The 24,527-nt window shown below is 40.5% G+C and overlaps 1 protein-coding gene across 4 annotated transcripts; it reads left to right on the plus strand.

The window, feature by feature from the left end:
• The first annotated feature begins 1,434 nt into the window (after positions 1–1,434).
• On the plus strand, positions 1,435–24,101 carry CFAP418 (cilia and flagella associated protein 418). Of its 4 annotated transcripts, XM_084864424.1 has the most exons (7): positions 1,435–1,734; positions 4,072–4,159; positions 7,627–7,691; positions 8,233–8,298; positions 13,376–13,471; positions 16,883–17,025; positions 22,347–24,085. In XM_084864424.1, the coding sequence occupies exons 1-7, from the start codon at positions 1,535–1,537 to the stop codon at positions 22,376–22,378; spliced, it is 690 nt and encodes a 229-aa protein (XP_084720550.1). In that variant the 5' UTR covers positions 1,435–1,534; the 3' UTR covers positions 22,379–24,085. The 4 variants fall into 4 exon arrangements, with proteins under 4 accessions (XP_084720550.1, XP_084720552.1, XP_084720553.1 ...); XM_084864426.1 differs by lacking the exon at positions 13,376–13,471 and having other exon boundaries at positions 1,474–1,734; positions 22,347–24,101; XM_084864425.1 differs by lacking the exon at positions 22,347–24,085 and having other exon boundaries at positions 1,478–1,734; positions 16,883–17,488.
• The last annotated feature ends 426 nt before the right edge of the window (positions 24,102–24,527 follow it).

A 24,527-nucleotide genomic window follows, 5' to 3' on the forward strand; every position in this document is an offset into this window, starting at 1 on the left:
ATTCACAACAGCAAACCAATGCACAGTATTTCAGATACAATAGATGTAAATGACCTCAGCATAAGTTATAGTAAATGTAATCAAGTAACTAGACCAAAGTGATTTTTGGGGTAATATTTTTGTTTTCATAGTTAATTTTATTATGCTTATACAATTTAATGCTAATAATGTTTGCATCAACAACTGGCACCCAAATTTGGGGGAAATGTAACAGTGGGCTCTAACAAGCAGGTACCTTTCGCTCTAGCACACTGCTTCCAGTTGCTGTTCAGGGTCATTAAAGTTGTTTTCAACAAACAACAAACCCAATAAATGACGCTTCTAAATCATCTGGATCAAACTATCTCGGTTTCCAAGGGTGCCAGTCTCTCTGCTACCGCATTTTAGGAATATTTAAAGTTCAGGTCACACTTGTGCCGTATTTACTATAGGAATACCATTAAGTGGCAATACCTTACATTTGCTATCACCCATTACTCTTTTCAAAGCAGGGCTTTCACGGAACTACTTTCGTGGGACATAACGAATTTATATCGGTGGGGAAATAGCATTTTAATAACCTAGTGGATGAAAACAGAATTGTGGGAGCTGTTTGTTTAAGAGCGAGGTTGGGGGGTGAAGCTAGGAGCCACACAAGGGAAGCTCCAGGGTCGGTTCCGGGTTTCCTCCTGGAAATGGCTCCATCGCTGTGCAAGCAAAGTGGACAGCAGTGCTGGGATCTCCTCCCTCTCTCCTGTTTGCTAACTCTAACTTTACAGGTGGACTCCGTTTCTCTGCTGGAAGGAAGGGAGACGTTTGGAGGGGAGATGCTCCAAGCGTCCTTTCAAAACGCTAACATGATCAGAGCCAGGACACTCACACATTCTCTTAACAATGTTCTTCCGTGATCCAAAAGTCTCTGCGGCAGACACGTGCATAGGTTCCATATAGATTTCGCTGCTAAAATTAACCGAGGTAGTCGTGGCCGAGTGGTTAAGGCGATGGACTAGAAATCCATTGGGGTCTCCCCGCGCAGGTTCGAATCCTGCCGACTACGGGAACCAAACTTTTGCTACCAATATTGCTTGTTTTCCTCTCGGAGAGTTTCCCATTTTTCCCGCAGATAAGTCAAGGGCTGGAAGAACGGCTGGAGCACCACAAGGACCCCAGGGGGAAGCCCGGAAGCGAGCGGAGGAAGGAGCTCGGGAGCCCTTGTGTGTGTGTAGTGACACTCTGGACCCAGGAGGGGGAGACGGGCCCGAAACGCGCCAGACACAACCTGGAACGAGCGACAGCGACGCGCCGCGAGGTCGCGCAGGAAGGCAGCGCTCGGACCTCCGTCCACGGGAACCGGCGCGCGGACACGGAGCTCAGATCCGCGCCAGCGCGTCCGCGCCCGCCGGCGGCGCCAGGGGACCGCGCGCGCATGCGCGGGGTGGGGGGGGAGCAGGAGCGGGGGGCGCGTGCGCGTGCGCAGAGATGGGGGAGCGGGGGGGGGGGGGGCGCGTTCTCGCGTTCTCGCGTTCTCGCGTTGCCCCTGGAAACCGTCGGGCTGATGCCCCGAGGTGAGCGGAGGGAGACACAGCCTCGTTTCAAGATGGCGAAGGACCTGGACGAGCTCCTGGACGAGGTGGAGTCCAAGTTCTGCCGACCAGACCCGCTGAGACCGGGCCTGGCGGAGCGGCCCGGAGGCGGCGGCGGCGGCGGCGGCCTCGGCCACGACCGCAGCCGAGCGGAGGCGGAAGAGAAGCTCAGGTTACCGGGGGGAGGAGAGGGGTGGGCGCTTCTGGGGAAGCCTGCTCCGAGCCCCGAAGCCTCCCTGGGACCCCGCTCGTCCCCCGGTCCGGGCCCCGGTCCTCAGCGCCCACCCCTGGGGCCGCGCACTCCCCCGCTCCGTGTGCGGGAGGTTCCGGGCCCCGCGCGCCCGGCCTGACTCCGCCCAGGCCCGGCCCGGCCCGGCCCACCCGGACCCGAGGCCGCGGGTCCTAACGGCGGCGGGGAGAGGGGCCGCTCGGGGCCCGCGATGACCCCCGGTGGCCCGCGATGACCCCCGGTGACCCCCGGTGAGGCGCCCGCCAAGAGAACGTCAGCCTGTTGCCTCTGACCCCATTCCCCAGGCAGAGTCATCCTTGCAACCATTGTTGCCAAAAAAAAAAAAAAAATCATTCCGTTCTGTAGTTTCGAGCTGATTTTTTTTGTGTGTTTATTTGGCTCGGAGAATTTGGGGGAAAGATCTCTTTGGCTTTTGATCCGAAACACTATACCGTTCGAATTGGCCGGTCTGGTCCTTCTGGGTGGTCCTAAAAGGAGGACTTCCTTCTTCGTCTCCTGTCCCGACCTCAACCAAAAAAAAAAAACAAGCACACACAAAGGTTGTGTCTGAAGGAGATTGCCCTTCCGGGGGGGCCGCCGCGGTAACCCCTCGAAGGCGCCCCCGTCCACTGGTTGCTTTGCTGTGCATGTGCCTGCCTCCCGCGAGTAGGTCCCCCCTTCGCGGTCAGCGAATTTGCCGGCCTGGCCTCTAATGTAAGGTGACCGGGCGCCCCGCTTTTGGCGGGACAGCCCCGATTTCTAGCAACAATGTGTCGCGCGTCCCGCGGCGTCTTAAAAAAGTCCCGATTTTCTTAAGTCGCCGCGGGGACACAACATCGGGGCGCCTGGTCACCTTACTCTAATGACGTACATCTGTTTACAAAAATCCACCCTCAGAAGACACATGCATTTGAAAAGGTTCCAAAGTTCCGAAACGTGAAGTTCTAAAAAGCAGTTGAGTACTAAGCAGCATTCTAAAAAAAATAATAAGTGTAGTGCCAGCAAAATGGACCACGTTGAATGGGCTGACGGTTCATCTGATTGGATGCTTCTGCAGGTATCGCCCATTCATTGGAACATCGATCATACACACGCAGGAGATCCTTTTGTACGCATTCCCGGCACCTCTGCCTTCCCTGTCCCATGGCAGGATCACCTTGCGATTTCTTTCTTTTTATTCGTTCCTTCAGGGAATGGAGAGAAGGTATCAAAGAGCCCTCCAGTGCCTGTTTGTCTTAGGAGAACTAGGTGCAGAGTGGGTAGGCTGTCTTGGCATCAGGCTGCTTAAAAATGGAAAGGGCTGCTAAGGTGGGTGTTCTCTAAACACAGGTCCTTTTTTTATTTTTTTTAATAAGCATTCTTTTTTTTAATATATATTTTATTGATTTTTTTACAGAGAGGAAGGGAGAGGGATAGATTCTAGGGCCAGAAACATCGATCAGCTGCCTCCTGCACAACCCCCATCAGAGATGTGCCTGCAACCAAGGTGCATGCCCTTGACCAGAATCGAACCTGGGACCTTTCAGTCTGCAGGCCGAGGCTCTATCCACTGAGCCAGACCGGTTTTGGCCACAGGTCCTTTTAGACTCCTACACTCCATCCATATTGCTTCTAGCAGCACCCCATCTCACCTTACTATATCAGATCTTTCAGTAATACATTTGTAAAAGCTGTAGCAAACCACAACAGTTTTCATGTCTTAAAACTTCTTTTCACTTACCAATGTAGTTGTAAAGGTAAATTATGCAACAGCAGCCAAGGCATAAACATAATACCAAATGCAATCCCTACCGGATCTATAATGTCAAACATTCAAAAAATCTTCCCAAGCCAAAATTGATATCGAAAAGTTAGGAACTGATTTATATTATGAATTTATTAACAGGAGATTCCCTGTCCATTGTATAGTGAAGCAGCCTGTATCTTTTCCTTATGAGTTAAAATACTGAAATCGTCTCTTTAAATGATAGCTCTGCAAATAATAAATGGCCAATGTACATCTGGATACCAGAAACAACTGCTCTTTAAATAAGCAGTTGATGTTTAAAAACTTTTTCTTGAATATAATGTATAGCTTTAAATGTCGTAAGTATGTAAATTTGTAACTGACAGCTTACATTTTTGTCAACAAACTTAGGTTGTGTCCATCGAGAAAAAAAATTAATGTCGCATTTATCCCTGTTATCAACTCTAATAATAGACTTTATTTAAATAAAACTCTTCTGTTACTGGCTGAATTTATATGTTCTTAAGCTTCAGCTGTTTTGTTTTATTTTTCAGATCAACAGAAAGATTTAAAAAAGAAGATGATCTTGACAGTCTTATTAATGAAATATTTGAAGATCCCAACTTTGATAAAAAATCCTTTGTAAGTCAAGTGTTATAAATATGCAATATTTCCATTTTTAAGATATTTAAAATAGTCTGAAAACTTACGGAATGCACAAGTATCTATAGTTCTTTGCATTCTGAGAAATACTATCATCTAAATAAAAAAATAGAGTTGTAGAAGAAATAAAATATTAGAAACTATCAGTGTGTTTTTTTTTCCTATTCATTTCTATTCTTTTTTTTTCTATTCGTTTCTCAGCAAGAATGTGAAATTAGAAAAGCTGCTAGAATAAAAGGCAACTCATAGTTGCAGTTGGTTACCTGTATATAGATTCTATAAGAACGCTTTTCTGAAAGGCTGAAAACAAAACAGCTTTCACATAGGAATGTGCTTAGCATCTCAGATGCAATGCCATTTCTGTTATCCCATAACCCATGAGTAAATTGTTAATATTTTAAATATTTACCCCTAATTGCTTGTGTATCTACATTAGCTTTATGAAAAGCTTATAAAATAACATAACCATCAATGAACATAAAATATGTTCACACTGAACATATATTAATGTTTTGCCATATTTGCTTTGCTTTAATTTTTTAAATAAAAATTATAGTTTAAAAAACTCCAAATCCTACTTACTGCCTTCCTACCCAGAGGTAACCAACCTTTCTGCCCATACTTGTATACTTTTATTACAAAAGGTATTAACCAAAAGTCATTTTCATTGCTGAATAATACCTTGTTAAGTAATTCTACCACAGTTTACCCACTGTCCTGGTAATGGACATTTAAATTATGCCCAGTTGTCGCTCTTACAAAAAATGCCTCTTCAGATATCTTGGCATTCTTCTTTTACTCACGTACAGGAGTTTAGGATATATAAACCTTGAAGAACAATTGCTAGATTATGAGGTGTGCACATTTTCAATTTTTTTACCCATTGTCAAAGTGTTTTCCAAAGTGCTGTGTCAGTTATATTCTTCTTACCAGTAGTGTATGAGCATTTATATACTTTTAATTTTTATAATGTTGGTCATTATAAAATATATTTGTTAGGGTTTTTTTTAATATATTTTTATTGATTTCAGAGAGGAATGGAGAGAGAGATAGAAACATCAATGATGAGAGAGAGTCATTGATCAGCTGCCTCCTGCACACCCCCCAATGGGGATCAAGCCAGCAACCCAGGCACATGCCCTGACCGGAATCAAACTTGTGACCATTCAGTCCACAGGCCAACGCTCTACCCACTGAGCCAAGCCGGCTAGGGCATATTTGTTAGATTTTAAATAAAGAGACCAAATGAAAATCTTAAGCTACAAGGACCACAAAGAAAAAAAAATCTAAAAAGATAAATATAATACCGAAGTTTTTTAAGGGTAGAGAAGATTAAAGCAAGACAGTGGGCTGAAAATCACTAGGCTGTGCTGGTGTTGAGGCTATGGACATGGGCCAACTATGTATTTGTTAACCAGACAAGGAGTAAAATGGCTAGTATAGATCTTATCTTTATTTCTCTAAATTTAACATTTTCAATTAATCCATGGTTATTAATAAGCTGATGGCCTCATTAATAAGCTAATGGCCTACATGTCAACCTAGTAGCAATGGTGTTGCATAGTCTGTGAACAAGAATGCATCGTAAGTGCCAAATAGCTATGCTGATTTAATTAGTAGTAGAAAAAATAAACTACATAATGTTCTTGTTGGGATTCATTGATCACCTGAGCAATTAATAATTAAACGCTTACAGATGCATATCTGTATGTGAGGCACTATTTCTTCCGTTCAGGGAATTTCAAAAGCAGAAGGAACTATGTCTCCGGCTTGGCTTTAAGATATACAAATCTGGCCGGGACTGGTTTGGCTCAGTGGATGGAGCGTCGGCCTGCGGACTGAAAGGTCCCGGGTTCGATTCCGGTCAGGGGCATGTACCTTGGTTGCGGACACATCCCCAGTGGGGGGCGTGCAAGAGGCAACTGATCGATGATTCTCTCTCATCGATGTTTCTAACTCTCTATCCCTCTCTCTTCCTCTCTGTGAAAAATCAATAAAATATATTTAAAAAAAAAAAAAAAAAAAAAAAGATATACAAATCTGAGCCCTGGCCAGTGGGTTCAGTGGTAAGAGTGTCACCTCAAGCACCAAAATCTTGTAGGTTCAATCCCCGTCCCAGTTGGAGCAAATCTGGGAGGCAGCCGGTCAGTGTGTCTCTATCATCAACGGTTCATCCTCTCTCTCCCTCCCCCCCTCCCTTCCACTCTAAAACTCAATGGAAAAATTATCCTTGGGTGAGGATTAACAAAAAAAGGTATACAAATTTGCAATAAAAGTAACTCTTACAATCATGAGGAAATAAATTTTTCCGTTCTTCTGCATGCTGCTTTTTTAAGCGGTTATATCCAGTTTTCTAGCCTGCAAGGGATCAGGTCCATGTAAAACACCGCCTGGATAAGGAAAGGAAGTGTCCACACAGTCCCAGAGGCCAGGTCATGCTCCGGAGAGCACCGCTCCCTCCCCCACCGCTGGCCCCTTCCGCTGGTTCTGAACTGCTCTCAGGCCCACACACAAGAGCCCAGAAACCATAGTACACATCACAGTTCGCCAGCTCCCGGTCACAAGCATGAACCTGGACGGTACATGACACATTTGGAGACTCCTGCACATGATTATTTTTGAGACATGTGCCCCAAATTTTCCCAGTTCTGTTTAACATCAAATAGAAGAGTTAAAGAAATAGTGAAATGAAATATTTTTTGCCTCCATTAAATTTCCTCACCTACTAGGTCAAATGAAGCCATGTTGCTGCATGGTTTAAATTGCCTTTTCTCCATCTCACTTCCTCTCCTTGGCGGTGGTCTTAGTATGTGGGTTTATGTTGTTTGGTACGATACACCAGTTAACACTTAATAAATGCCCGCTGATGATGACGATGTTAGGTAACCATATAGGAACCACTGTGTGGTTGTGGCTAGGTAGGTCTACAGTCGCCTCAAATGCCTATTGGTTGATACCTTTCCACTTGATCAAAATTAATATTCCTGAAGTTACCCAGGAGTTTAGTTTATTTTTAGTTCAGGTGAGTACTATTCACAGCCTTTAAAAATGAGTCTTAGGTGTGTGGGTTTTTTTCTTTCCTCAATTGAATTTTTCCAGGATGAGGTTTTAAATAGAAGGTCCTTCATATTAAATCATTGAACTCTAGTATTAATTGAAGAATTATAAAGTGACTCTAAATCTTAGCACGCTAATAATGGCAGTATATCAATTTCCTAGACTAAAAGCAGAATAATTTGCAAATTCCTCAGGGAGGTCGACTTCCCTTTTGCCTTTAAGAAAAAAGGTTTTGATCATTATTTTTATTGCAGGAACTTTAAAGTGATGCAAATTTTTTATTTTAAGTCATTTGAAAAATATTCTTGTTACAAAATAAAGAATATTAGTTTTCACGTTACAATTATCTAAGTTACTCTTGGCCTTTCATTGTTTTGTTTTTTTAACAGAAATTAAAATCTAAATCTTCAGGTCACACGTCTGTCAGAGCTTCCATTCAAGGCCTCGGTAAAAGGTAAGCTGAGATTGCTTCGGTGAGTTACACACACTGGTGAGCAGACACTATGAACATAGTCTATAGACTTTATTGTCTTAAACAACAGTGACATTGAACAACAAAGGCCCGGCTGGCTTTCAGGAGAAAGACCAATAGCAATATCTTGAGTGTTCCCGTGCTCTATGACCTCTTCGTGAATGAGAGATTATTGCTATTGTAAATAATTTTCTGCCAGGTGTGGGGGGAAAAAAAGTGTGAACAGTTTCTCGAAATTAATGTTGTGTTACAGTCTTCAGTATTTACTTTGTCCCTCACGTTATTTGGCAAACACGTTTTTCTGTGACTCATTCTAACTCTTGGAGGGTTCCTGCACATACAGGTTATATCCAATAAAGCAGCGATCCCGGGATAAATACCTCTTCTTTAAAATGGTCGGCTTGCTCCGGAAAATAGACGATTTGATTATCAGACTGTGGAGTTCACAAAGCCGCACTAACGTCTCCTATTTCCTCCTGGCGATCTTCTCTCTCTCCCGTTGGCTGACCGGATCTATTGATAGTTGCAGCCCCGTGTACCTCGGTGGAAGCACTGCTCTGTGCGGAATTGGAACAGCTACTTCACAGAGGTGGGATGTCAGAAATATGCTTTCTTACGAGGTTGTCCCATCGGATACCCTGTTTTTAAAACAGTCATCTTGGCATCGATCGTTTCATAATCAGAAGTATATTCTCTTAGCCAATCCAAGAGCACGTTACTGAAATCTTTTTATTTTGAGGTGATCTCAGTTGAAAGCTGTGATGGTGGTTCTGCTGCTCGTTATGGGGACGCCTCTCTCTGCGCCCCACGTGAAGGGCCTGGGTCACGCCAGTCCCCGCGTGGCTCCCACGGGACACCGGGAGAGGGAGCATCTGCCTTGCGTTTTCCTTCTGGGCAGAGGAAGCCAGGTGGTGAGACACGCGAGAAGCCGCACGCAATGAGCTTTGTCTATTATAGATGAGGAGAGGGACTTACACAAATGACTCCAGAAATAGCTGTTTAATCTTCACATGCTCTGCAATGTGAAGGGAAAGTACCGAATACTGTAAGCATAGATCATTGGCACCCCAGTTAGTATGAAGGGTTGGAAAATTCTTCCCTAAGCAAGTAACATCGAATCAGCCTAGAATATGAAAAAGGAGTAGAAGTTAAGCGGAGAGAGGGGACCGTTGGGGCCAGAGGGGGTGCCCTGTTAGATGACCCCTGAGCTGGGAAGAGTGTTGGAGGAGCAAAGAGCAGCTGGGGAGCCGCAGCGCAGGGAGTGGGGGGAAGAAGGAGAGGTCGTCGAGGGAGATTCGGTTTGTTGGCGGTCCTGTAGTCCCCTGAAGATTTGAGAAGAAGTTGGTCAGAGATGCAGCGAGAGCAAGTGGTGGTTGGTTGTTTGGTTGGTTTTTAGCAGATTGAGTCACCTAATCATATTTGTGTTTCTAAAGAAAGTTATTTTAGCTGCTGAATAGAAAATGGATTGGAAGGTGAGAGACAAGACAGGGAGGCCAGTCAGCAGGCAGTATTGTACAAGGTCCAGGAAAGAGATGATGACGGTAGCTGTGAGCTGAGTGGTGGCAGTGGCTGTGGGGGAAAGGTGTCACATTTGAGCTGTTTAGAATCTAGAATGGACAAAATTCGGTGAATTTAATGGTTAAGAGGACACTGTTAGGAATGACTCCCAAGTAATGTGCCCTGCCCAAGGTCACATAGAGTATCACAAAGCAAGGACTCAAATGTGTAACTGAGTCCTGCTCCATTATGCTTTCTAGTAACCCGGTTTGTGGAAGGCCGGGTAATATATGTAAGAGGGGAGAACCGTGGCTGATTTTTGCTTCTGCAGCTGCTGTTCTTTTCCATCTGTCCAAATATCAAGAGTCCCTAGACTACTGTGTAGATCTGACAGGATTTTACTGAAAACCACAGGGTCTGGGCAGAAGATTATATTGGGCCGTATTTGGAAAATTTCCATCATAAACGTCTTTAAAATAATGAACATCCTATTGATTGGCTGGACAAAGGGACAAAACTGTTGATGACACCTTCATATTCAATTGCCTCCATATTTTAGAAAAAGAAAAGTGAAGATTTATCTTTCATTGGAATCATTACATTATTTTTAAATATATTTTTATTGATTTCAGAGAGGAAGGGAAAGGGGGGAAGATAGAAACATCAGTGATGGAAGAGAAACATTGATTGGCTGCCTACACACACACACACACACACACACACACACACACAGGGAATCGAGCCTGCAACTCAGGCATGTGCCCTGACTGGGAATTGAAGTGTGACCTCCTGGTTCATAGGTTGACACTCCACCACTGAGCTACACCGGTCAGGCCATTCCTTTATTTTAGGTATGCTGTAGTTATACGTAGTTATGGACGATAAATATTTTTAAGCCCTGAATGTATGCACTGATTTACATGTTCAGGGCATAAGTGAAATTGAGTCTATTCTGCCTGTTCTCCATGTGTTTTATTTGTTTGATTTCTGGGTAGGGTTCTGGTTTAGAAGTAATACTTAATGATTTCAGAGTGTAAAGATTTGGTTTTTACCCCGTTGGTGGGTAAGGGAGAAAGAGTAGTAGCAGGAAGTGTGGTGGCATTAATAAGGCATAGATAAGACTAAGGCGTTATTTTCAAGCCAAATCGAATTTTACTCCTAATTATTTTTTAAACTACTTGCAAGGCCGAATTATTGCATAGACTGGTACTAATTATGATCTAACAAAGTGAATCGTAGCAGCAGAATGATTTCTGAGCTGCAAGTGAGTTTTATTTTTCTCAAAGGACAGTGTTTGTAGGAAACTGTGGTAGTGTGAATAGATTTGAATAAACTACTAAATTTTAAATTAAATTAAAAAGCTGTATGTAACATTATGGTTGAGATTTTACACAGACAAAACGTCAGGAAATTCAAAATTATAGTTCCCACAACAGCAATAATTCAGCCAAATTGCACATATGTATTAAGGCATTAAAGTTAACACTCTGTGCAATCATGTAATAAACTACATATGCATAAGAAAGCACGTTATGGCAGCTTTGGGAACCATTTTGCATTTCCTTTGTACATTCAAAATTCAAGTTCAAATGTGTACGAATATAATTGTGTTGAATTTCCATATATACAAGTACAACTTCATAAATTGCTCACAGTTTAAAAGAAAATATGGACTTATGAAACTTGTATAGATTTTGAGTGTTTAGTTACTGTTATGATTAAACATAATTTTAGACATAGAAAGCATTTATTCTCAAAGGAATCTGTAAGCAAAAAAAAAAAAAAAAAAATTGCAATCTTGAAGTTACCATATTTGAATTTCAAGGAAAATAAGTGAAAAATATTTGGCTTTTACTTTATTATTTTTTAATTACAGAAGGATTGTATCCTTATTATAAAAACAAACTTGAAAAATGTATAAAGGGAAGGATAATCTCCTTCCTTCCTCCATCCCCTCCATTCCTGAGACAGCCAGTGTGAGCTTGATAGTATATTACTGTCTACATTCTTTTCCATGTTCTTACCTTATAAACACCTTTATAGGGATTTTTTGTTGTTGTTTTACAAAAATAGGGTCATGCTATATATGTTACTGTGCACCTTGTTTTCGGCATCTTTCTAGGTCAGTGGAAAAATTAATTCTCCTTATCAGCTGCCTAATATTCCATAGTATAACTATACTGTATGTTATTCATTGTTTTTCCCTTTTGGGTAGGTATCCAAGTGGTATCTTGTTTTTTGCTACTTCTACAATACTATAGTGGAAATTCTTGAGATATATGCTTATGTTGATGCTTTTATTTATATGCAATAGCTTCCCCAAAATGGTATTGCTAGTGCAACAGAAAAGGATAATTTTAACTTTAAAATAATCCCAAAGTTCACCTACCCACCAGAAATATCTGAGGAACTTGGTTGAAAATGTATTTTGTTGTTTCTTTAAATTTTAATTATTTGTTAGATTTTACCTTTTAAACAAACAGCCACTGTTATAAGCACTTTAACAATATTAACTCATTAGGTCCTCATTGTAATTCTAAAAGATGTATAAAAATTATTAGTATCCCCATTTTACATACAAGGAAACAGTTACAGAGAGAAGTTAAGTTACTTGGCTGTAGTTGCACAGCTGGATAGTAGTAGAATCAGTAGTTGAACCTGGGCAATTTGTGTTCAGAGTCTATGCTCTTACCTACCATTCTACAATACCTGTATTAGTGAGATTGAATATATTTTTAAGCTTTGTCTTTGTCATTTGTAAACACTCTGAATAGTATCTGAATAGTATAATTAAGTATTGGACCTTGTTCTGGAAATGTTTTCTCCCACTATTTTTACTTTGTTTTGTTTTGGGATTTTTTGTTTTTTGTGTGTTTGTTTGTTTGTTTGTTTTTTGAAAATTTCTCTTAAGAGTTTATTTGAACCTAACTGATGACATCCCTGGGAAGCCAGATGTCAAATGCTCCTGTTCTTGGCATCTTAAAAACTCTTTATTTCCTTTTAATTTTTAGGTGATCAAATGTATATATATAGATTCTAGTTTTTAAATATTTCAAGCAATATTCTTTAAAGTAAGTCACAATTATTATACAAATCAAATTGTTTGCAGCAATTCCTGAGTTTTGTCATTAATTATCATTTTATTCCTAAAGTTACATGTAGTATGTGAGTTTTAAGAATTGTGTGGCATTTGAATTCCTCAGATATCCACTAAGCGTAGTTCTAGCAGTTCTGCCCTCTTCCCTGCATCATCGCTTTGCTCTTCACTGCTTCTTTGCTTTTTTCCCTCCTTTCTCTTAACCCCACTTCCATTTAAATGGCTCAGATACACCTTTGCAGCCCACTCTTTTTAAAATTGCAACCCACTCCCTCCAGTCCTCTCAATTTGTTTCTTCCTGCTCTATTTCATTTGAAGCATTTTTTATCTTCTAACATTGTGATGAGTGCTGTTTATTTCTTTTCTCATTAGAATCTATGCTCCAAGAGGATAAAATCTTACTAGCACATAGTAGGCTTTCAGTAAATACAGAATGGAGCAAATTAGGTTTATGATTGTTTATGTGAAAAATAATAAATACAATACTTAGTAAATAATAATATAAAAGTAAACAGTTTTGTGTTCTCATTATAAACCTACTTTTGCCTGTTTTGTGTGTTTTTTAATGAGTGGATGAATGCATTAATGCCAACCACTGGGAAAACAGAAACAAGTAGAATATTGTCCTAGCACTTATGTAGCTTAAGAGGAGACATTCATTTTGATATAATGTGGCAAGTTCTGTGATAAAGGCATTCTTGAAAATTTTATTAGGAAAGGAAGCAACTTAAAGAAGTTAAGGGAAGACTTCCCTCTGGCACAACTTGAAAACCATTGAACTAAAAGATCTACACATCTGATTCCCTTCTTTTCTATCTGTACAATATGCATATGTGCATAAATGTATCGGTGTATAAGATCTTAGTAAAATAGGTACGTGTAGAAATTGAACCTGAAATTTTAGGTATATAATTATTCCTTTAGTATAAAAATTTAAATCAGTTTAATCTTTACTTTTTTGTTGTTAACTCAGTACTTTGTAATATATGGTATGTCCTATGAATAAATCACCACATTTTTATATTTAAACATACCAATAATCTTTAATGTATAGTTATTTTTCTCTAAACAGATCATGTGACCACCTGCGTTGTACAGCGTGTGATTTCTGGGTAGTAAGCTACGATGACTATATGTGGGACAAATCATGCGATTATCTGTTTTTCAGGTATGCTTCTAAAGAATCTCACTGTGAAAATGTACCAAGTGTAACGTTATATTTCTATTTTGCTGTAATGTCTCTTGTGGACTTGGCCAGATGGTGTGGCCTCTACCTCTTCAATATTCTTCTCACCCGTCTCCTTTTTTCCATCTCTCTGCTGTCAGCATAGGTAAAACATGTTGCTTCTGGACAAGAATCTAGATATTGCCTTCTTGGCCAGCCGGTGTGGCTCAATGCTTGAGCATCAACCTAAGAACCAGGAGGTCACGGTTTAATTCCTGGTCGGGAGGGCGGGGGGGAGACTTGATATGCCCAGGTTGCAGGCTTGATCCCCAAGAGATAGCCGATCAATGATTCTCATCATTGATATTTCTACCACTCTGAAATATATATATTAAAGAATATAGATATAGCCTTCTCACTGACTTTTCTGCTGTTAGTATCTTCTTTCAGACCACATTTTCCTTGTTGAAAATTAAAGCATAACTAAGAATGTGCCATTCTCCTACCCAGAACACTACTTCTTACAGAATCATTTCTGAATTCCTTAGTATGGCACCCAAGACCCTCCAGGATCTAGCCCCTACCCATCACCCAGCTTTGTCTTTCCACAATATTCCTTCCTCCTCCACAAGATTTTGGCTTCATCAAATTCCTCAGTACTCCCCTTCCCCATTAATTTGTGCAAGCTCTCCACCTCCTAGGACACCTTACCATTTGATCTAAATCTCAGGTTGATACATGTCTGCCTCTCTTCTTGCAGTTTAAAAAGGCTTACTCATACTTTGCAATTTATATATCTGACAACCTAATGTTTTTAAGATAAGTTATAAAAATAAACTATGCATTCGCTTTTTTAAATAAAAATTAAGAGTTAAAAATTAATAGCTCCATATCATTCATTTTTGGCTTCCCTAACCTGTGCCTAGACAAAGACTGTCTCTTCGGATACAAGTAATCATAATACTTGTAGCACTCTCCGTAGCAGAAGAAAAGGGAGTTTTCCAGACACTTCCCACATCCATTCTCATGTAAATCCCTAGGAGCCTCCTCTAATGGAATCATTTTTAGATTTTGTCACATCAAGAACTGTTTTTTAAAATCTTATAAAAATTTTGCATCTTCTCCACACACAAAAGTGGAAATGTACAAATATACAGAAAAAATGTAATTTAGGAGGTTTCACATTCCTCAATCCCAATAAAGCCTAGTGACCTCCCAAATCCCAGGTCAGGTTGGCCTACCTTTAATCCCTTATTAGAAAAGTTAACTTTTCACTTCAGGTCTGCTTAGCCTTTTCTGACTTTTCTAACTCCTCTGTAGGTACTCCTTCTGGTTCATCTACAGAGTGATTAATAATTCCCCCATGGCACCAAGACGCACCAGCCATTTGTACAGAACAATAGAATGCATGTAATACCAAAACGGGTGAGCAGAGGCATTAAGTGAGCTTTTTGGTCATTTAGTTGGTCCTTGAACTTGCAGCGTCTCAGTTAAGAACTCCAGATCTGTGGTAGCCTGGCTTTGCTTGCTGGTTTGTTTGTTTTGTTAATGAGAAAGAGAAGCTTTATTTTTACACAGGGTCAGGCACAGGCACTGCCCATCACTGTCAGAGGCAGGGGGTGAGGGAATGTGAGGTTTGGGGCATTAAAGCAGAAGACCTTCTGGAGAGAGCTCAGAACCCTCAGACTCCTCAGGAACATCCCAGCTCACACCAGGAAAGCGAGAACGGGCGTCTGGGAAAGGCTACCGGCAGCAGGGCTTTTTGTTGGCTCTTTTGGATTCTGTTTCCTCTTACATCATTTGTCCCCACATCAGATTCCAGGTGAGCAGCAGCCCCCAGATCTGTGGCCACAGCCAGAGCCCCCGGCTGCAAACCACTACCTTTGTCCCCGGAGTCAGAGCTCTGGCATCCTAAAGCCCCTAATTAAGGATTCAGTCCCTTTCTGGCCTGAGGGGCGCAGTATTGGAGCATCATCCTGTGCACCGAAAGGTCTCGGGTTCGATTCTTGGTCAGGGAACATATTCAGGTTGCAGGTTTGATCCGCAATCAGGTTGGTACAGTAGGCAACCAATTGATGTCTCTCTCTCACATATTTCTCTCTGTCTCTCTCCCTCACTTCCTCCCTCTTTTCCTCTCTCTCTAAAAATCAATTTTAAAAACCCTTTTTTTTTTTAATTCAATCAGGTATCAGATGTTAAATTTGTCAAACTATATTGCATATTGAATAAAAAACTTTTTTTTCTTCATTTAACTTTTTAGTTTTCATTAAACGCATAGAGTTTTGTGGACTTTTTTTTTCTTTCTGACAAAACTTAGACGATTCATTTCTTCCTCTGGCTCACTATAACCTTAACTAAGACTTAGCTGGTCAAAGTCTCAGTTTCTTGAATCAGGCAGTTGACCTGGAAAATCTCTCAGGTTTTGTGAGGTTCTAACCTTCAAAATTGTTTCTGGATTTTGTACAAAACAGGGCTGAGTGTGGTGTCCACTGGCCACCAGAGGGCACTTTGTAGCCTGCCTTCTCAAGCAGTGACATAAGATAGGACTATATCTCTTTTTGGTAATATTTATACTGTGTTTCATCATTTTACTTCTCATTTATAATTTTATTTTGAATGTTCCTATTTTTCTTCTGCCATAGAATAGTTAGATAGATTCAGTACATGGATTATCTTGAAAATCATAATTTACTTTCAATTAATTAAACATAAATTAACTTCTCTAGTCTTTTTGTTATAATTACATCAACCAGATGGTTATCATTTTCATGATGGTCCCACCAATTGATTTAATTATTTTAACACTGACACTTAATATAGGTTAGGTATTATTTTATTGCTGACACTATAAGTAAATAGCATATCATTAAAAAACGAAAGATATGTCAGTTCAACACATAGAAATAACAGGCACTTTTTCTCTGGTAATGAAAAATTTCTGTACTTAACTCATCAAAAGAATATTACTTTTATGCCTCTTATACCCCCTCCCTCCATTTGCCATGTTGTTGGCTTTTAGCATTTGGTGTAGCAAGTATCTGCGGTAGGAGATGCACCACCACCCTTTTCACTCTGTTCTCACTTACTCTGAGCCATGAGTCAGAGAAGCAATTCACCGTATTCTCATATCATGTCATCTCTGATAAAACAAATCATAATTTTTCAGCTTCTTTTAGGTCATTATGTTCTAAACAGCCTTAATAAACAGGCCTGGAGAAATGCCATTGAAAAGTGCTAGGAAATACCATCAGGAAGAACATGGAAGCATATCTGCTGTTGTTTGTGTGAAGGGAACCAAAGTTTGTTGAATGTTCCGTTGTTAATAAAGATGGGGAAATAAAGCAACTAGCATTTTTTTAAGTCATTAAGCACTGGGAAGGCCACTGTTCTAAAACATTCATGTTTCACTAATAGGAACAACATGCCAGAATTCCACAAACTAAAAGCAAAGCTGGTGAAGAAGAAAGGAGCGCGGGCGTATGCCTGCCAGTGCAGCTGGAGAACTGTGGTGGAGCTGACTGACCTGCAGGCGGACCATGAGCTGCGTTGGGTTTGTGGTAAACACTAAGAATGCAGACTCTTGCCCTGGCCGGGTGGCTCAGTTGATTGGAGCATCATCCCATAACCCAAAAGGTTGCAGATTTGATTCCCAGTCAGGGCACCTAGGTTGTGGGCTGGGTTCGATCCCAGGTTGGGCTGTGAACAGGAAGCATCCAATCAGTGTTTCTCCTCTCCTCGATGTCTTCTTTCTCTCTCCCCCCACCCACCTTCCTCTCTCTCTAAAAACCAATTAAAAAAATATATCCTCGGCCGAAAACCGGTTTGGCTCAGCGGTAGAGCATCGGTCTGTGGACTGAAAGGTCCCAGGTTCGATTCCGGTCAAGGGCATGTACGTTGGTTGCGAGCACATCCCCAGTAGGGGGTGTGCAAGAGGCAGCTGGTCGATGTTTCTCTCTCATCAATGTTTCTAGCTCTCTATCTCACTCTCTCCCTTCCTCTCTATAAAAAAAAAAATCAATAAAATATATATATTAATATATATATATATATATATATATATATATATATATATATATATATATCCATCCTCAGGTGAGGATTGGATTAAATAAATAATACAGGCTTTTCACATTCAGACAAATCTATCCATGAGAGCAGTTTCCATTAATCCTCATAATATTTAAGTAAAGGTACATAGCAGTATTATGCCCTTTGGGAAAAGACAATAAATTTCATTTAATGGCTATACAAATTTTCAAAGACAAATGGACTTAAGAAGATAATGTGCTTTAATGTTTTGGAATTATCCCGTTTTGATATAATGGGCATTTCATTTTGTAAGCAAAGAAGCAAGTTCTTCAATTCTTCCTTGCCAGCCTCTCTTCTATTTAACAAAAGTTTAATTAAGCAGTCTTATACCATTCTATAGCCATTTATCAGTAACTGCAGCATTACTACTGCTAATACACTTGGTGTAAACATTCCTCATTCACAGCATTTAAATAGAATAAAGCCGGCCAGTGGAGAGAGGGCATTGAGGAATATACACATCCCCTCGTCCAGTCAGAGCTGTTGTTGCAAAGGATCATAATTCAGATGTGGCAGAAGCCATGTAAGCAGTGACTAACTGAAGGGTTTTCAGGAGTATAGGTATACTGTAAATGATCTGATCTTACCAACTTAAAGTGATATTATGTACAATAATGGTAAGTATGTATTTCAGGTTTTAGCTCCTTTTTCCTCCTTTTGTTTGTATATATATCAAAAGTTACTGGTTTTTTATTTTAGCAAATAACCATTTATATATAATATATTTTTTAAGATATTGGTGCACCTAAAATTCCAAGAAAAGATCCAAATGTGGACAGGTCATTGTTGGTTTTTTCATTACTTTCTAGCTTTTAATTCCTGAAACACTATAATCAAGTAAATGCACAGCAAGAAAGATATTTCCTCAGGCAGCCTGTGGGTTTTTCTGGTGGGATCAGAGTGACAGACTATTTATTAGATGAGTATGAACAGAGAGACTGAGCATAGCCTGTTGGGCTCCTTCTTGACATCACTGAGACTTGAGAACCTACAATAGCAGCACATTTAGGAAATCAGAGACCTCAAAATTACCAGCTCCCAGCCGCCATCAAGAGATTCTGAGAGCTTCTAACCTGCCAAAGCCTCTTTACTGCCTGTGTCTAATAGATAGTTCAATTGTTGACACAAGACATGCTGAAAAAGAGTAATTGAAGCAAAGTTATAATCTTCTTAGTCTTGTGCTTAATCCAGCCACCCTACTAAAGCAAAGAAGAAAGCCTTCTGGTCATTAAAAGCCTTTTCCTAGCCATGACACATTAGCACATGAGTAAAACTCAGTAAGTTTGCAACCAATCAAATCTCCTGATGGCAGAAACTCACACTTTTGTATTATGAATATGCTTATAGATCTTATCTTTCAATCAAAATGTTTTACTCTCTAAAATTTTATATCTTTGTAGTGTCCAGAAACAGAGAGATTTGGGTTGAAGTCACCTATTTCAAAAAAAAAAATAGCACAGCAACAAGATTCACACATTCAGAACTCCATGGAATTGGGCACATTAGTCATATGGTGATGTTTGCTTTGTATGCAAGAGAACAAATTTACTAGATTGTTAATTTTAAAATATACTTTTATTTCATCATAACTGTCCTATAACTTGGATATGTTACCCATGTTTGGCATTTTATTTATTTATTCCTCATTCGAGGACATGCTTAGAGAAGGTGAAACATCGATGTGAGAGAGAGAAACATTGATCTGTTGCCTTCCATCTGTGCCCAACCGAGGATCAAACCCGCAATGCAGGTTTGTGCCCTGACCAGGAATTGAACCAGCAACCTTTTGGTGCACAGGACAGTCAACTGAGCCACTCTGGCCAGGCTGTCTGCCATTTTATAACATAGTAATTGTAATAACTCCCAATGTCAGAAACATAGATATGACTTCACGTTTTGTTTGCAATTTACTTTATAAGCTTTTTAATATTGTGCAATTTTAATCTAAAATATAGAATGTTATTTTTTATACAAAGTTATAATTTAAGCCAAAATGCAGTTAAGTATCAATGTAAACAAAAAGCATAGTTTCTGATGAACTTAGTTTTAAAATGCAAAATCTATGAAATTTAAAAGATGTTTTGCCCGTTTGTTTTCAATGTTCATAATTTTCTATTTTTAGCAAGTATTTATTTTTTGTCAAGCCAGGTAGCTACTTTATTTGAACTGTATTATACTCTCTGGCCCCTATCCTACCAAGAAATGAATAAATAATAAATAGATTTATTCTGTATTTAGTAACATTTTTATTATGTAGTAAAACTTCCATATTGGGATTAATTTGAAATAATTTTGACAATTTCTTTTAAAATGTCAACAAAAAAGTTTCCAACCATCGAATTGAACAGATAATTTACTTATTTACATTGGGGGAGAGAAGCATACCATGAGACGGGGAGGGTAGAGGAATGTGTGTATATGTGTTGGTGGGTGTGCCAGCGTGTATCACAAAATGTGGGTATTTAAAGGAGCCAGGTCCAAGTGCTGGAAGAACAGGCCATGCTGAGAAGGTGGTGTAGCATCCTTCTTTTCTTGAGTGAAAGAAGATGTCATCAGACTATGATTTCAAATTGCTTTTCCTCCTCCATTTACTGATCTGTTATTTAAAAATAAGAACTAGCCCTGGCTGGTTTGGTTCAGTGGATAGAGCGTTGGCCTGTGGACCATAAGGTCCTGGGTTCGATTCCAGTCAAGGGCCAATGCCCAGGTTATGGGCTTGATCCCCAGTTGGGGGGTGTGCAGGAGGCAGCCGATCAATGATTCTCTCTCATCATTGATGTTTCTATCTCTCTCTCCCTCTCCCTTCCTCTCTGAAATCAATAAAAATACTTTAAAAAAATAATAAAAATTTAAAAAATAAAAAGAACTAAAAGGTCTTTGTATCCAATCAGTACTCTAATGAAGCTTAGCAGTCACTTTCAAACGTTGGTTTTCCTCAGATGTTATGTCTTAACAAAATCTCTATCAGCTAACATACTACTCCTATTAATCAGCTTAACCTATTATTATTTAAATTCGTTCTTGAGCTCTGATCAGTGTGGCTAAGTGGTTAGAGCAGGTTCAATTCCCAGTCAAGCACATGTACCTGATTTGCAAGTTTCATCCCCTAGCTGTGTCCCACTCACATTGATGTTTCTCTCTCCCTCCCTCCATCCATTCCTCCTTTTCACTCTCTCTAAAAATCAATGGGAAAAAATATCCTCAAATGAGAATTACAAAAAAAATAGTTCTTGAAGGGAAGAAGATATTCAAACTATGCAGTCTCTTTAGAGTTAACATTCATTTGTGTATATGACCCCATTGTGTGCCCTCTTTTCAAAGACTGCAGGGGATATGTAGAGATAGATATACATGTGGTTGATAAATTTATTTTCAGACTGCCCCCAAATGCCTTGAGATAATGGGTGGCAATATGAAGGGTTACAAAATCAGAGCTGAAAGTCACATCCCTTGGGAAGTTAACTTTTTGGCTTCATTTACCCAAATGAAATGGGGACCACCTTTGTGTAGCTTAAGTATTATGACAACATGTGTATTTTTTCATTCCCTAAATATTCCTTATAAGAAAAGCAGCTATGCTATTGTTTTTATTTTATAACTAGTAAATGTAAATGTGGCCAGCTTTATCTTTATATAAGTTGAAGCTACAACTTTCAAAAACAAACCCAAAATCCACTCACCCTGGTCTCCCTGTCTGGTTTAGAACTAATTGTTCATCATAAAGGCATGCCTGGCCTTTCACAGTATCTTTTCAGCCTTATCTGTCTCTGCTTTTTTTCTCTCTTTGAACCAAACCTATATCCTGCCCACGGTCCCTTAGATACACCTCACGTTTTACTGTGTTGATATGTCTTCTCTTCCTTATCTTATCCTATCTAAGTTTGACTCATTTTTCAAAGCCTATATCTTGTCCACCAGTGTTTCTCAGAGTGTTATCCACTCTCAGGGGAATCCCCAGGAGTTTTGTGTGGGGCGGGGAGGGGGGCGGGGAGAGAGAGAGGCAGGTGGTGGGGGGCGGCGGAGAGGCCATATGGTCAAACCTGTTTTAGTAACATTAAGATATTAAAGCTTACATAACATGATCCAAAGCAGTGGCACCATGCACTTTCAGTGGAAAAAGCCAATTTCACTTAAAAATATCCTTGATAAAGGCAGTAAAAACTATTTTCTTAATCTCAGCCTTCAAGAACATATCTTTTTAATATTCTGTTATGACTGTATGGGGAGCACACAGAAAGAACTTGCGAGCTGAACAACTCTTCATGGAATCCATTTTTGCTTGAGAGAAAACTGACAGATAAACTGTGGTCCTTCAGAATATTGAATATTTGCCACACATTTTCTCAAAAATGAACTGAGTGAGTCACCGCCAGGAAAATGACTGACATTATTTGTTGGCAATGATAAAATTTGAGTCCTCAAGCAAAAATTAGAATTTTAGAAAAGTTGTATTCACCAGTGACATCTTCCTCATACTCAAAGACTTTTCTAAGACTAGTTGGTGATATGAACAAGTGAAATCTTTGATACTCTATCATGAAACATGACAATATTTGGGAGATCTGTATAATTCAGCAAACCAATATCACCAAATGACCAATGCATGATATCACAAAACTGTTCCTTTAAAGGGCACGATAGACCAATGGATTTTAATGTAGCGGAATACTAGAAGGTCATTGATGTGATTTCTGTTTCCACCTTGCACTTAACTTTTAAGAAATTGGCACTTGGAAAGTTTTGAGGTGGTCATGCAGAATAGTCACAAGAGGCCCAATTTTCTCCTTAGGCTTCAACCAAAACAGCGTCTTAAGAGAGTGAATGCAGCAGCAGATGTGCAAATCCAGCTGTCTTCTATCAAGCCAGAGGTTAAAGAGGTTGGCAGAAATGTGGAACAAAAGTCACCCTTCCCGCTATATTTGCTTTGGGAAATACAGATATTTTTACAAAAATTCAACAACACATCATGGGTTTGTTTTTTTAATAGTAGTTAATGTTCTTAGTTTTAATTTCCAATAAATAAATATCCTATATAATAAAAGGCTAACTATGCAAATTGTCCCCTCGACCAGAAGTTGGACCAGGGGGTGTGGGTGATCAGCCAACTGCCCGCAGCCCCCCTCCCCCGGCACCGCCCCCAATCGGCCCATCCTCACTCTGAACGGGGAGGGCCAGCCGGCCCCAGCCATGCATGAATTTATGCACCAGGCCTCTAGTCAATAGATAAAACTACCAAAAAAAAAACCACAAGCTAGTTGGGATTCATAATAATTTTTAAGAGTGAAAAAGGGGCCTGAGAGCAAAAAAGTTGAGAACTGTTGTACCCCTATCTAGACTCCCCTCCCTTCCCACAGCCTACCCCAGCCAAACAGTGTAATTTCTCCTCCTTCCGTTTGCTTTTGAATGTTCTGTTTCTTACATTGTACCTTGCATTATTTTACTTGTGTGCTTATTTTATTCTGCTTGGACATTAGATGTCAGACTCTTTACTGTCTGGGACGGTTGTGCTGCTGACTTCCAGGGTCATTGTGAGTAAGCCTCTGGGTCTGCAGGCTGATCTACAAAATGAGAGTTGGATTTAATGACAAGTTTTTTCCTGTCTTGCAGTGGTATGAATACCGTTCCTTTTTAAATACTTTATGGACCCAGGGTTACACTAGCCATACATTTGGGACAAGGAGAGATACATGTAGGGAAGAACTCGGATTCTGGGGTCAAAGAGATGTGAGTTTCAAAAGGATAGGATCCAGGGCGGTGTGGCTCAGTGGTTGAGGATCAACCTATGAACCAGGAGATCATGGATCGATTCCCAAACATGGCACATGTCAGGGTTGCAGGCTCCATCCCTAGTGTGGGGAGGGGGCATGCAGGAGGCAGCTGATTGATGATGTTCCTCTCTCGTCAATGTTTCTCTCTATCCCTCACCCTCTCTCTCTCTAAAAAAAAAAAATAATAATAATTTTAAAAATTAAAATGCATACCTTAAGGACAACTTTCTGCCATGATTCTAGATAGCTCTTCCCTCTCAGCTTTCTTCCTATGTTGATGTAAATATATTTAGAACCTCCAAGCTTCATCTTACCCATTTAAAGGGAGCTTCCAAGCACAAGTGCATTTCGCTCACAGTGCCCACCTGCGCTGTGCTGGGTTGGTGGCCACAGGGCCCAAAGGCACCCGTCCTCAGACAGGAGAACTCAGGGTTTCCTAGGGAGTGGCAGTTATCTGTCTTTTATGTTAGGTGGCTTTGATTCTGGTCAATATCAAACATCAAAATACAGACCTCTACAGGCCGAGCCAGTACACTTAGGCTATTTCACAACCTAGTGAAATTCAGCACTGGACATTCCCCATTGGCTCATCATTGATTGTCACATCACCAGAATGGAAACCGCTGGCCTGTGTGTCAATACTTGTGCTAGAAACATACATTGCTTCCAGAGGGGAGAAAGGAAAGCTTACTCTTTCCCTTTTATAGTCGAAAGTCCTTACTGCAATTTCGGGTCAGCTGTTGAGTCAAGTTACACGTTCTGAGCCCAACCTCGGCCATCACTGAGGCCTGGGGAGGGGGGCCAGCCAGGGAGCCTTTTATCCCCAGGAGCCTTCACAGGGCTAAGCTAGTGACCGCGAAGGAAACAAATGAGACCAATTTGGCTCCAGGGACTTGGAGACTTGAAGAGACCCAACATTCTGAGCCTACAGATTTGATGAGACTCATAAATTGGGAATCTAACCCATAGGGGGCAGGCGTGGACTGAGGACCCGGTCTCGTTTCTCTTCATGGACTTTGGTCTTGGGTAAGCACCCGGAACACTTCTCTAAACCATCACCCGGTCTGTTTTTATCAGAACCTGCCTGCTGTTTGTATCGGAACAAAAATAGAAATTGCCCCTCATCGAAACCACCCTGTCTGAAAAGATAGGCCCCCGGCACTAGATCGGTGTGACCCAGGAAATGTACTCAAAAGCACTTG

This window comes from Pipistrellus hanaki (assembly GCF_964339955.1).
Source record: "Pipistrellus hanaki genome assembly, chromosome: 17".
Taxonomy (NCBI): Eukaryota; Metazoa; Chordata; class Mammalia; order Chiroptera; family Vespertilionidae; genus Pipistrellus; species Pipistrellus hanaki.

Bases quoted from the DNA above. Each gene is read 5' to 3' on its own strand.
- CFAP418 (XM_084864424.1), top strand. From the start codon at position 1,535: ATGCCCCGAGGTGAGCGGAGGGAGACACAGCCTCGTTTCAAGATGGCG. The intron at 1,735-4,071 runs GTTACCGGGGGG...TTTATTTTTCAG, and splicing joins GAGGCGGAAGAGAAGCTCAG to ATCAACAGAAAGATTTAAAA. The intron at 17,026-22,346 runs GTAAACACTAAG...TTTTCTCCTTAG, and splicing joins TGAGCTGCGTTGGGTTTGTG to GCTTCAACCAAAACAGCGTC.